Source organism: Colias philodice, chromosome 15, assembly GCF_061535455.1.
Source record: "Colias philodice isolate Cphi_HAF_F1 chromosome 15, ilColPhil1 Martin Lab GWU primary, whole genome shotgun sequence".
Taxonomy (NCBI): Eukaryota; Metazoa; Arthropoda; class Insecta; order Lepidoptera; family Pieridae; genus Colias; species Colias philodice.
In genome coordinates, this window is record NC_143100.1 from 2,825,089 (window position 1) to 2,837,458 (window position 12,370).

The following is a 12,370-nucleotide window of genomic DNA, read 5'->3' on the forward strand; positions in this document are numbered from 1 at the left end:
GCGCATAATGGATTTGTCCCAATACTCGAATCACACAAAAAGGATATGAATAAGTGTTTTGGGATTTTTTCTGGATCTCACATAAATTTTAAAAATAATCAAATATAGCTTATAAATCAGAAATTACTACAAAGGGACCTCTGTAAAGATCATCCCTATTGTTTGGAGGTAAATAAAAGAATAGAATAGATTTTATAAATTTATTGTAAACTTAAATTACGCGGAAAGCACGCAGACTCCACCCACAGACTTGATCTTCTGTTCAGCTGTCTTCGAGAAGAATTTAGCTTTAACTATGACGGGCTGCTTTGGGAGTTTGCCTTTGCCGAGCAGTTTGTAGTAACCCTGAAATGAAAACAAACATTAAGGTTATTTTTTAATTTAAAAATATTTTAGTGGGTGTCACAACTTCTGGATATACTAAGTCGGGTTTTCCTTCCTGACACTATAACTCCAGAACGCACGAACCAATTTCCACGGTTTTGCATTCGTTGGAAAGGTCTCGGGCTCCGTGAGGTTTATAGCAAAGAAAAGGTGTCTCTGGTGGCGAAACGGAGTTCGCCCGGTTTGCTAGTAATGTATGAAAATATTTGTCAAAAAGCATCATCTGCAAGCGGCAAAACTGGCTGTTTTTTTATCAAGTTTTATGAATGTATTTATAGTTTGTAGTTAGTATTTTATGGATATTCGCAAGTCGTAACATAGGAATCAAAATTTGTATTTATGGTACATAAGTGTACAATATATATATAAATTAATATTCATTATTCAGGTGAAGAGGGGTTGAAATATAATAATTGAGGTTCATGTATTTTATACAGGTGAATTCTCCTTTTATAATATAAAATACATGAAGTAAAAAAATATCCTGATCCTGAGTGATCATTAGTAAAACCAAACAATAATATTATCTTATCTGATAATTACTTTATTATTATTTTAATCTGAATATTCAAGAGTTAAGAAGCATAAGTGTGACACTATGTTTTATGAAATAGCATACATTGTACAACTTTTGAAAAACAATTTCTAATAGTATAAACTTTTAAAAGTGTATCAACAACTTTTTTTTGTAGCTGCAGTTTTTATATCTGTTCAGACACCGTATAATAAATTGAAACAAATATGTTAAAATCTATTCATTAAGATATGTATTTGAAAACTCATCAACAGTATCTGTTCATATCAATACCATCCAAGTAAAAGCAAATAATATTGCATGGTCGTGCATACAAATGATATCTGATATTTCAGTAAAATATTGAATTAAAATTTGTTTGTTTTACAGAATCTTAACATTAAAGCATAAGTATCAATACTTACAGCCTTGACAATGTTGATGACTGGAACCTTGCCATCTGTGGCACTGGCATACTTAAGCCTAGTCTGTTCTGAGACAAGAGTCCACAATTTGTCCAAATTTAATACAGGACAGAAGACCTTGTTTTTCCTCAAGTGGAAATTCCTCATACCAAGCTAAAACAGACATAAAACATATGTTAAACATAAAATAACAATACATATTTGTATACAGTGAAGTTGATTATAATTTTGGTTATATGCAGAGGTAGTCTTACCTTGCCGAAGTATCCAGGGTGGTACTTATCCATGTTGATTCTGTGATGATGCTCACCACCAGCATTACCGCGACCACCGGGATGCTTACGGTGCTTTCCTGTAACACAACAACACGTGATATTAAGTCTACAAGATAATATAAATATTATGTGTTTTCACGCTTTGTAGGTTATATGTTTTGATGCGGTGGATAGCATGGAAACTTACCGATACGACCATGTCCATGACTGACATGTCCTCTCAACTTCCTGGTCCTCTTTTTGGAAGTGGCCTGCACAGTAAGTAATAGATTAATAACAATTTCGTTTAAACTAATTTCATTGAGAAATATTTGTACGTGTAATACACTTATTAATTTCACAACACTAATTTAACAAATATTTACGACAACTTTCAACGATTATCGAGAAAATTATTGATAATTCACTGACAATGAACACTAACCATATTTTCGGCTTTCGTGAAGGAATGGCAAAAGAAAGAGACCGAAACAAACTAGACGTCAATGTCAAATAACTTTTTTATGTTTTTCTCTTTATTTACAGGGATAGGATACTTGTCTTTTGAACTATGTTTCGTTTGGGTCACTTTAAGTTAGACTTTTATCTATATTAGGCTTAGAGCCAGCGCGCACGAGCAACTTTGTCTCCGAAACTATTTTGTCTCCGCAACTATTTTGTCTCTCCACCCATGGGCTAGTATGAAAGTGCGCGCACGTAGCGACGCAACTCCCCATACAAATTGATGGGAGAGACAAAATAGTTGCGGAGACAAAGTTGCTCGTGCGCGCTCGCTCTTATATTAGGCATCATATTATTCATATATAATTTATACGTTATTATGCGTAGATAATTTCTGCATTCATTGGTGCAAGTGGTTCTAAAACACTCATAATCTCCCCTGATTCAAGAACTAAATTAAATAGTGCTTAAAATAGTGTGATCTTCTTCTTCTAAATCTAGTGACTAAATTCGCTATAGTGTAATATGTATTTTACTTTCTTTATTTTTATAATTTAATAATTCTTTGCAAATTATTAAACCGCTTTAAAATTGACTGATTTTTTATTATTTCATTCTAATTACATTTTTTCAGTATTTTTTATATTTTAAATAATTATTTTTCAAAAGACGTTGGTATTACCATGTAATAGGATCGTAACTTTACAATATTATCTGTGTTTTTTCGACACTTTTCTGAGGTGACATAATAATAAATGAACTCATTAATCTGTGCTCAGTACGTTTCCAGAAAATGGTCGGGTTGATTGTCGAAGTCTGACACGTATTTCGCTAAAAATCGTAAATATTTTTACAAAAACTTTATCATGTTTGCATTTTCATTGTGATATTCCATAAGCCACTGTTATAATATTCAAGATGGAGTTCCGTGAGACGTTACTAGCAGCCCAGCGTAATCAACAAGAAAAGTCATCTGTTGTGAGTTTATGATTACACAGCTCAACAAAAAAACAATTTTTTTTTGTTGCCCTGGATATTTCTACAGATTTATATATTTCAAGTACCCAGTTTGCGAATGTAATCATTAAAATTATTTAATTGGCTCTAGTTTTTTTTTAATCTGGATTTTCATATATTAAATTTTCTTACGGCCCTTCAGAATACGGGTTACTAATAAGTGTTTATTTTTTTGATGAATTACGTTTTCTGCAGATTTCTTCGCTCAGACATAACCCTATTATATAAAACTGACTGTAGAATATCAGAATAATAAATGGTTTCTGTAAAAAAATCATTTTTAGGAACAACAATGTTCGGTTTGTATTCAATTGAAGAAACCCAGTAGCACTTGGTCAGCAAAGTGGATAGGTATACGAAATTCCCTTGATGTTTTTATTAATAGAATTAGACAAAGCAAATTCATTAGGAATAATTAATAAAGATGAAAATTTAGGCGTTTGAAGTATAAATCTAGAAGTATAAGAAGAATACCCGACGGCCCTACAGGACGGGCGTGTCGAAAATTGATAAAAGATGAAAATTTAACAAAATTTAATAACTGATGCTGAATGTAAATTATGGAGAGATATAGTATTGGTTAATTTAAGGTAAATTTAAAACACCAAATTATAAAGAAATTGCACAACAGTTGTTAAAAAACTTCATTATTTTATGAGCAAATACGAACATAAAGCTACACTTTCCCCACAGTCTCCTGGACAGATATCCAGTAAATCTGCGAAATTTCTGTGAGAAACAGGAAGAACGCATCGAAAAAGAAGTAAAAATTATGGAATAAAGGCATCAGGTTATATTGGACCGTCACATGATTGCAGATTACTGATGGTCCATAACAAAACTTTTGTCCCAAAATTAACTAAGAAGAGAAGCTTATAAAATCTATTTCCTTGTACTATTTCATAAGTTTTAATGATTTTTCTCTATTTTTATATCCATTTGAATTAATTAAATACTAAAACAAAACAATAAGTAAAACTTTGTAATAAATAAATGATGTTAAACAAATATAGAACCTTCTATTTCATGCTGCGTTTTAGTCTAATAAGAAAATTAGGATTAAAAAAAAACTAGAGCCAATCTAGCAAAACCATTAATAGTTTTATATATAATATGCGTTAAATTATTCGAAACCACTTTCACATCCAGGGCAACAAAATCATTGTTGACCAGTGTTATAATTTGCGACCTAAAAGTACATACTTTTGTCCATGTTATTTTATACCTCATACAATTTTATTAACTTATACCATACTAAATTTCGAAGATAAGAAATACGACAATTTTGATTGAAGTGATATGTTATTAATGATATAGTAAATTTCTTGCGTATAAGGAAAAACGTGAAATAGGTTCATATTTCGATAATTCCATCGACTGATATTATTTACATATTTGTTTTAGAGTAATTATTATTACAAAGCCAAGTTTGATCCTCCGAAAAAGGAACAAAAAGCAAAAGATAGACTTTCAGCAAATATACAAAGGTTTTTGGCAAAGAAAGATGAAGAAGAAAGACAAAAGAAATTGGAGGCACAGAGGAAGAGGGAGGAATTACTTGCTATGCGTGACCCCAAGGTGAAAACATTTCCATACTTGAAAATATTGTATGTATGATATGTATTTGGATGACACATTTTCATTATTTGTTAATAAATAGATTTTTATTGAAAATCTAATAATATTTTAATTGAATTTTAGTATAATTTATTATTAATATCATTTTAGGCTCTTAGAAAGATACAAAAAACTCTGAAAGTAATAAAATCTGCCAACAAATCTGTAATCGCTGATGCTATAGACAGAGATAATACTGCTGTAACCAGAGAAGGGCCAGACCAACCTGATCAAGATGATTATGGCTACGAATCACAAGCTGCTGCTGCTATTTATGAGAAAATGATGCAAAAATACAGTAAATTGCCTGATGAACCAAAATTTCCTAGTACCAGTGAGTTGTGATGTTTTTAATATTGATCTTATTTAAAAAAAAATGCATATTACACATATATTATGTATCTATGGTACACTTAACGTTATGTATTTTACTGGATTTCTGGTTAGTTTACTTATTTAGGTTGTTAGTTTTATTTGTTAAATATCAATCTATCTATGACAATGTTTTTAATTTTATTACATAGAAAATATCTTATAGTAATAAATATTTTAATTTTTAAGAGTATATCTTGAGGCCACATATTTATGTAGAAATTTACATAATTTAATTGGCTTTGAGGATTAATATTGTCCTTAAACATGAAGTTCAAGCAGCTTAATAAGAATTAAAATCATACCAGAACTATTTTTGCTACTTTAAGTCATTAGAAGTGTTAATTAGAGATTTTTACTGAATCACCCACATTGCTCTGCTCCTGTTGGTCTTAGCGTGATGATATAATATAGCCTATAGCCTTCCTTTTTAAATGGGCTATCTAACCGAAAGAATTTTTCAAATTGGACCAGTAGTTCCGAGATTAGCGCATTCAAACAAACAAACTCTTCAGCTTTATAATATTAAGTATAGATTTACCATAGTAATACCTACATAAGTGATAAAAATAAATACTCATCAAAATTAACAATATTTGTACTTTATTCATGTGATATTAATAAATGTTTACAGGCAGTTCACATAATAAGGATTTGAATGGCACCAGAGAAAGGGTTAAGCATGCTTTGAAACATGAAGATGATCCTGTGCCTCACAAGAGGAGACGTCGCACAGAAAATGGAGGTAAGTTATATTGTTATAAAGGAAAAACTATTATATTATTTGCATATTTATAGTTGTGAAGTTCATGGGAGATAAATGTTTTTAAATTGATTTATAATGAGCATTTGTAATAAAAAGCATGTATTAATATTATTGGTACTAAAAATATGTATTTTTGACTCAATTGAATAATTTAATTTCTTTTATTCTTCCGATTCATAAGCCAATTACACTTTAACATCATTGCAGATCGGGAGTCAAGTCCGCCTCAAAAGTATGAACCGGAGAAAGAGAAAGATAAAAAGCCAGACAAGCCAAAAATCCGAAAGCCCGCGCCGCCGCCCATAGATTTCAATCAGCTTTTAAAGATTGCCGAGCAAAAGAAAAGTGAACCAATCGATATTGCTGCCAAGAAAGCTGTGGCTGAACCTGAACCAGACAGATTGATGACAAAGAAACAGAAAAGGGAATATGAAGAGGAAATGGCGAGACGGCAGCGCAGGCAAGAACGGATTGATGCCGAGAAAGCTGGGGGTCGGAAAGGTATGTGTATATACTACTAGCTTACCGCCCGCGGCTTCGCCCGCTTTGTCTAAAACCTAATAAGTTATATACTAAAACCTTTCTCTTGAATCACTCTATCTATTAAATAAAACCGCATCAAAATCCGTTGCGTAGTTTTAAAGACTTAAGCATACAAAGGGACATAGGGACAGAGAAAGCGACTTCGTTTTATACTATGTCACTACATAGCATCACTATGGTATTTATTTATTTGACCATTTATTGTACCACACTATTTAACATTACAATGTACAGTATATAAATATTTGTATAGATGCGAGGTAAAGTACAAAAGGTGACCTTATCGCTTAAAAGCGATTTCTTCCAGACCACAGGTCAAAATTGTACACAGTATATGCTACTTATCATAAACTGTGTACAATTTTGTATAGGTACTATACTCTGTGATAGCTGACATCTAAATAAAAAATAAATTTTTATGGTACAAATGTAGTCAACAACATTTATCATGAATTGAACTCATTGTTTATCTGAAAATAATTTAATTGACAAAACAGAAATAAATTAATTGAGTGTAAGCATTAGTACCACTACAGTATTTTTTAAAATAGAAATTCAATCAGATTTTATGTGTGTTGTATGTTATGTGTGTATTGGTAGTTTTCGTTACTTTGTCGAGTGTTGTATGTTTATAATTTAAAATAATGTTTATGTAATTGTATGTAGTTGTTGCTTGACAATTAAGAAATGATTTTTAGCATGTAAAATGGTAATTTCTTTCAGACTAATAATTTTTTTCAATACTAACTTTCATTGCTTAAATTTCCATCTTATATTGCAAATTGTTTGAAATGGTAATATAAAAACATGAAATTTTATTTTAGTTTCAAAGGAGGAAAGGCCACCAGAAAAAGAATACAAATCAGAAACAACTTGTGGCTTTAAAAGGATACCAAAAATCGGTGAGAAATCGTCAACATCATCATCAAGTGTCAAGAATGATTATCCAAAACATAACGACAGAGAGAAGGTTTCATCTGACCGGGAAAGAGCCGAGAAAATACAAAGAGAAAAAGATAGAGCTAGATCAGATCGAGACAAAATAGAAAGGGAAAAGGAAAGAATAGATAAAGAAAGATTGGACAAATTAAAGGCAGAGAGAGAACGAATTGACAGAGAAATGGAAAGACTTAATAAAGACAGAGAAAGGTTGGAGAAAACGAAAGCCAAGTTGGAGAGTGTTTCGTTAGACAAGGGAAAAGTAGATAGATTAGACAAAACTAAACTAAGCAAAGAGATTGCCATAAAACAAGAAGCTAAGAAAAGTATAGACTTAAAGAGCCAAAACACGTACAGGATAGACAAAAATTCGAATGAGAGAAAAGTACTGCCACAAAAGCCTGACGGTAAACTAACAAATGGCCACAGTTCACAAAGTAAACCAGTGCCAAAAATTAGTAAAGAAAGCTTAGATAGGAATGGTATGAGGGAGAGGATGGCTTTAGCGAAACAAAGAGCTTTAGATAGTAGTCCTAAGGTTAATGGTCAAGTGAGACCTGAAAATGGTAAGCGATTAGAGCCCGGCAAAAGTATACCTAAGAAGGTAGATGATAGAAGACCAATGCAAGGTGCTACTAAACAAGGTGGACCGAGTAAGCCTGTGATATCTAATAGTTTCGATTTTGATAAACATGTTAATTCTTTGGGTAAAAACGGACATAAGAAACTACCACCTGGTGACAGGAGGAGGCCAAATCCGAATGATATAAGAAGAAAACAAAAATGTGAGTATGCTAATTTAATTCCGCATTCAAACTTATTTCGTTTTATATTGGAACAGCGAAATGTAAGAACTATCAGGTTAAAACCTAATAAGGGTAATCCTTTATAAGGTTAAAAGGTACTTTTTTTTTAATTAATCTAGATCTATGGCCTATAGAGAATGGACACAAATACAACTTTTTTAAGTATTAAACCAGTTTATAGCTTCCCTCATTTATTATTAATTTTCTCAAATAAATTCTCTACAACAAATTTTTTTTATTGTTTAATAGTAAATTCATTGTGATGACAAATGAGTATAATATATATTTCAGCTCGCATAGATTCAGATTCAGAGTACGATTCCGAGATGGACGACTTCATCGACGATGGCGACGAGAATCTCGATTATTCGTCTGCAATCAAAGAAATATTTGGCTACGATAAATCAAGGTAAGTATAAATGGATAACTTGTTGGTGAGAATATATTATACTAGCTTTCTGTCCGCGACTTCGCCCGCGTTTTCAAAGAAAAACCCGCATGGTTCCCGTTCCCGTGGGTTTTCCGGGATAAAACCTATAATGTGTGTCAGAGGCGGCTCGTGACAAAATTTTATGGGTGTTCACTGTTCACTTGAAATAAAACACTGAAAATACATGGTGTAAAGCAGTACAATTTATCAAAAAAATTACTTATAAAGAAAATGCATACGTGATACGTCTTTCTTTTTGGTGTGCAAAAATATCTATAACTTAAAGCGACAAGACCGATAGACGCCAATTGCAGTTCATTCAACAAATGGTACCGAGATTGTGAATGTTTTTTCATCTTGATTGAAAGATGAGCTAAGTCGTCAACGCCCGTTTCAGTCCAAGCACTCTCACCTCCGCCGGCCGCACCCGCTTTAAATAAAAGACACGGAAAACAAAATAGTTTGTTGCTTTCATCACAACCACACAACCACGGTGTTTTCACATATTGTTCAGATTTAAACACACGCGTATATGTTTTCGTTTTTGTCGTACATTTTTGCGTAAGATCAAGTTCAGGCCGTGGCGGTCCCTTAGCTTTACATTCAAGCCGAATTTGTAACGTTTTATCACACTTTTTAATGAACGCCACATTATAATTATTGTTAATTTTAACACTCACATGTAATACTGATAACTACAGGCTATTTCAACACGTATTTTATAATTTTAATTAGAAAATTGCATGAATCGCGCGCGTGCATTGAAGTTGACTCGAGTGTTTGTTTATATTATAGAAGTGGTAACTGGCAACCTCGCGCGCAATCGCTGTCCTGCCGGGCGGTAAAAACGAACCGGCAACGTTTGCGGGTGCGGCGCTCCGAATTTTGCTACTTTTCCATAGAAAATCTTTTGTTTCACGCGCAGGGCTCTGGCAAAACCCTCTCTTTCACTCCTATTGGATTTCGTATTAGGAAATGTACTAAATCTTTTTTCATTGGAGCGCAATCGTGAGCGCTCCGCTTCGCGCGTTACATAATACAGTAGGTATTATACAGGTGTATGGGATGATGGAATGATGGATATATTCATTGGTATTAACAGTAGTTTTAAAGATTACGATTGATTTTAAATAGTAATAATTAATGGTAATAATTAAATTAAGGACTATGATTTTATTATAATTATTTATGGGAGTTCACTGCACCAGCGCTCCTTAGGGCGAGCCGCCTCTGATGTGTGTTAATCCAAGTTACCCTTTTATATTATGCTAAATTTCATAGAATCGGTTCAGTAGTATTTGCGTGAAAGAGTAACAAACTTGTACTCTTTCACGCAAAGAGTAACAAACTTGTACTCTTTCACGCAAACGCATGTGTGAGTACATACACATAAATCCATCCTCACACTTTCGCATTTATGATATTAAGTAGGAAGTAGGATTGTATTGTTATCATCACTAGTTTATATGCCATTGTACTGTGTGTTCTTAATATTTTAAAACAATTATTACAAAAAAAAAAACCACTGATAACTATGAATTTTGAATATTATTTTCATTACTTACAAAAAAAAATTGGTTGTTTGTAAAGTAGGTTTACGATCGAGATGTTTACGTGATAACGTCTTATTGGTGGCAGCGCTCGAGATGAGACGGGAGATCGGTCCGTCTCTCTCTCTCGTTATACCTGCGATCGCGCTCGTGAGGTTTTGGTGTGACACAAGTTTCTGAACATGTCACCCGACTAAAACGATTTTAAAAACGTTATCACGTTAAAAAATGCAACTATTCCAGGTATCGAGACATGGATGATGATGACGACCCCATGATGGAGTCTAGTTTCGCGCGACAACAGCGCGAAGAATATATTAGCAAGAAAATTGGTGAGTTAATATTATGTAATATTGCACACAAAATGCACAGGGACATTAAATATAAATAACTAGCGACCCGCCCCGGCTTCGCACGGGTGCAATGCTGATACTAAATACACTACAGAAAAACTGTGAACGTTGTATATAAAAACATAGCGGCCCGCTCTGGCTTCGCACGGGTACCTATAAAATATATAGCCGGGCGGCCGGCCGGTACCGCCGCAAACGCTACGTCCCGCAATTTTTAAATCTGTAATATCTTCGAAAATATTCACTTAAATCATACGGTGTAAAGGGCCATATAGATCTATGTTAAATGAACAATGTATTCAAGGTATTTAAATTTTAATTGGTTAAGGATTAATGCTGTATTGGTTAAAATCGCTTCGAAAATTAGCCATTATTTGTCGTAAAAAGTAAATGACAAAAAAAGTTATTGTGGGTTATCCATAAGAGATAGACATATACCATCACGGACTTTTCTGTAGACCTTTTCAATGTGTATAATACTTAGTACATTATTTTGATAAAACTCGTAGGGTTCAGCCTGCGTTTTCAATGTAAGCGGAAAAAATGTAATTTTTTACGACATCACATTAGAAACCTCAAAAATATAAACCTTCCTCTTGAATCACTCTATCTATTAAAAAAACCGCATCTAAATCCGTTGCGTAGTTTCAAAGATTTAAGCGTACAAAGGGACATAGGGACAGAGAAAGCGACTTTGTTTTATACTATGTAGTGATTTTAAACAAATCAGATATAATTCTATGATATTCTTTTCATTTAGTTATTTATGTATAAAATTTTCGTGTCACATTGTGAGCTAGTTTTTCGCTTGGTCTGTTCTAGTCTAACAGTTATACAAACTTTTGAAATTATTATTCTTATAAATCAAAACTTTATTTTACAGGTATTATGGAGGACTTAGAAGACATGCGACTTGAAGCGATGGAGAAAAAGAAAAAAGGTAAAAGAAGGATATCTGATGATTGACGACCAAACTGCTTCCACGGATAAATTTGGACCAACCGAATATTGTGTTGTGTGAACTGTACTGATTGTTGTGCTTAAACTTTATAATTGAATATGTGATTAAAAATTACTTGCTAAATATTACTTGTTATACCTTTGAGCAAATTTGTTAAACGTAACAAAATATTACTATTAATAATACACAATATGATGTTCACTTGGTGATTATTTTAGCACAAAAACGGCTTACGCTTGTTTTGTATAAATGTGAAGTTTAAAAGAATTACAGTTTATTGATTTATTTAAACGAAATATTGTGTTGTATAAATGAGTACAGATCTCTAGTTTAACCATTAATAAGAACTTTTTGTTTGTCTTACTGGATGAAAATATTTAACCGCAACAAATAATAATGTGTTATTATTATGCGTTTTTTGGCACTGTGTTACTATTTTTAGGATATTCTTCAAAATAGAATTAGATTAATTTAAGACATCACAGGTGTTTTCATTTTCAATCAACTAACATAGATTATAATACAAATTAACTTACCTTATGTTGAAATATATGAATGTATATATTATTATGTTGTAGCAATAACTATAAATAGTAATAAATAATATACATCACGAATAACTATTTGTTTTGCTTGCAGTTACGAAACTTTTTTCTGTTTATTTGCGGATATGTAACTACTCACTGTCTCTTAAGAATAATTAAATAAGCAATTGGTTGAAGTTCATTTTTTTCTGTATAAAATCAACTTCGGTTTATGTATATGGAGGATCTTTATTTATTGAAAAACTAAATTTGTTTTTGATTTGTTTATCTGTCGATGTTTTGAAACGAATATTTAATGGATTTTATATGGATTAATAAATAAATATAATGTTGCTGAATGTAAGATGAATTATGTAAAAAAGAACAAAAAAATAAATTTATATGCAGGCATACTTGTGTTTCTTTTCTTGAATAATCAACAATAATAAGAAG

General features: G+C 32.3%; 2 protein-coding genes across 2 annotated transcripts; one reads left to right on the forward strand and one right to left on the reverse strand.

The window, feature by feature from the left end:
* Positions 1-186: 186 nt before the first annotated feature.
* RpL27A (ribosomal protein L27A) lies at positions 187-2,118 on the reverse strand. Its single transcript, XM_089704535.1, has 5 exons — positions 2,023-2,118; positions 1,786-1,849; positions 1,578-1,675; positions 1,324-1,476; positions 187-345 (listed from the first exon to the last, which is right to left on the reverse strand). Exons 1-5 carry the CDS (start codon positions 2,023-2,025, stop codon positions 217-219), a joined length of 447 nt encoding a protein of 148 aa, XP_089560661.1. The 5' UTR covers positions 2,026-2,118; the 3' UTR covers positions 187-216.
* Positions 2,119-2,793: 675 nt separating this feature from the next.
* Positions 2,794-12,328, forward strand: LOC149482061 (protein SPT2 homolog). The gene is made up of 9 exons (XM_089704137.1): positions 2,794-3,017; positions 4,461-4,634; positions 4,785-5,007; positions 5,680-5,790; positions 6,019-6,312; positions 7,179-8,078; positions 8,391-8,508; positions 10,323-10,411; positions 11,316-12,328. The coding sequence occupies exons 1-9, from the start codon at positions 2,958-2,960 to the stop codon at positions 11,396-11,398; spliced, it is 2,052 nt and encodes a 683-aa protein (XP_089560263.1). The 5' UTR covers positions 2,794-2,957; the 3' UTR covers positions 11,399-12,328.
* Positions 12,329-12,370: the final 42 nt, after the last annotated feature.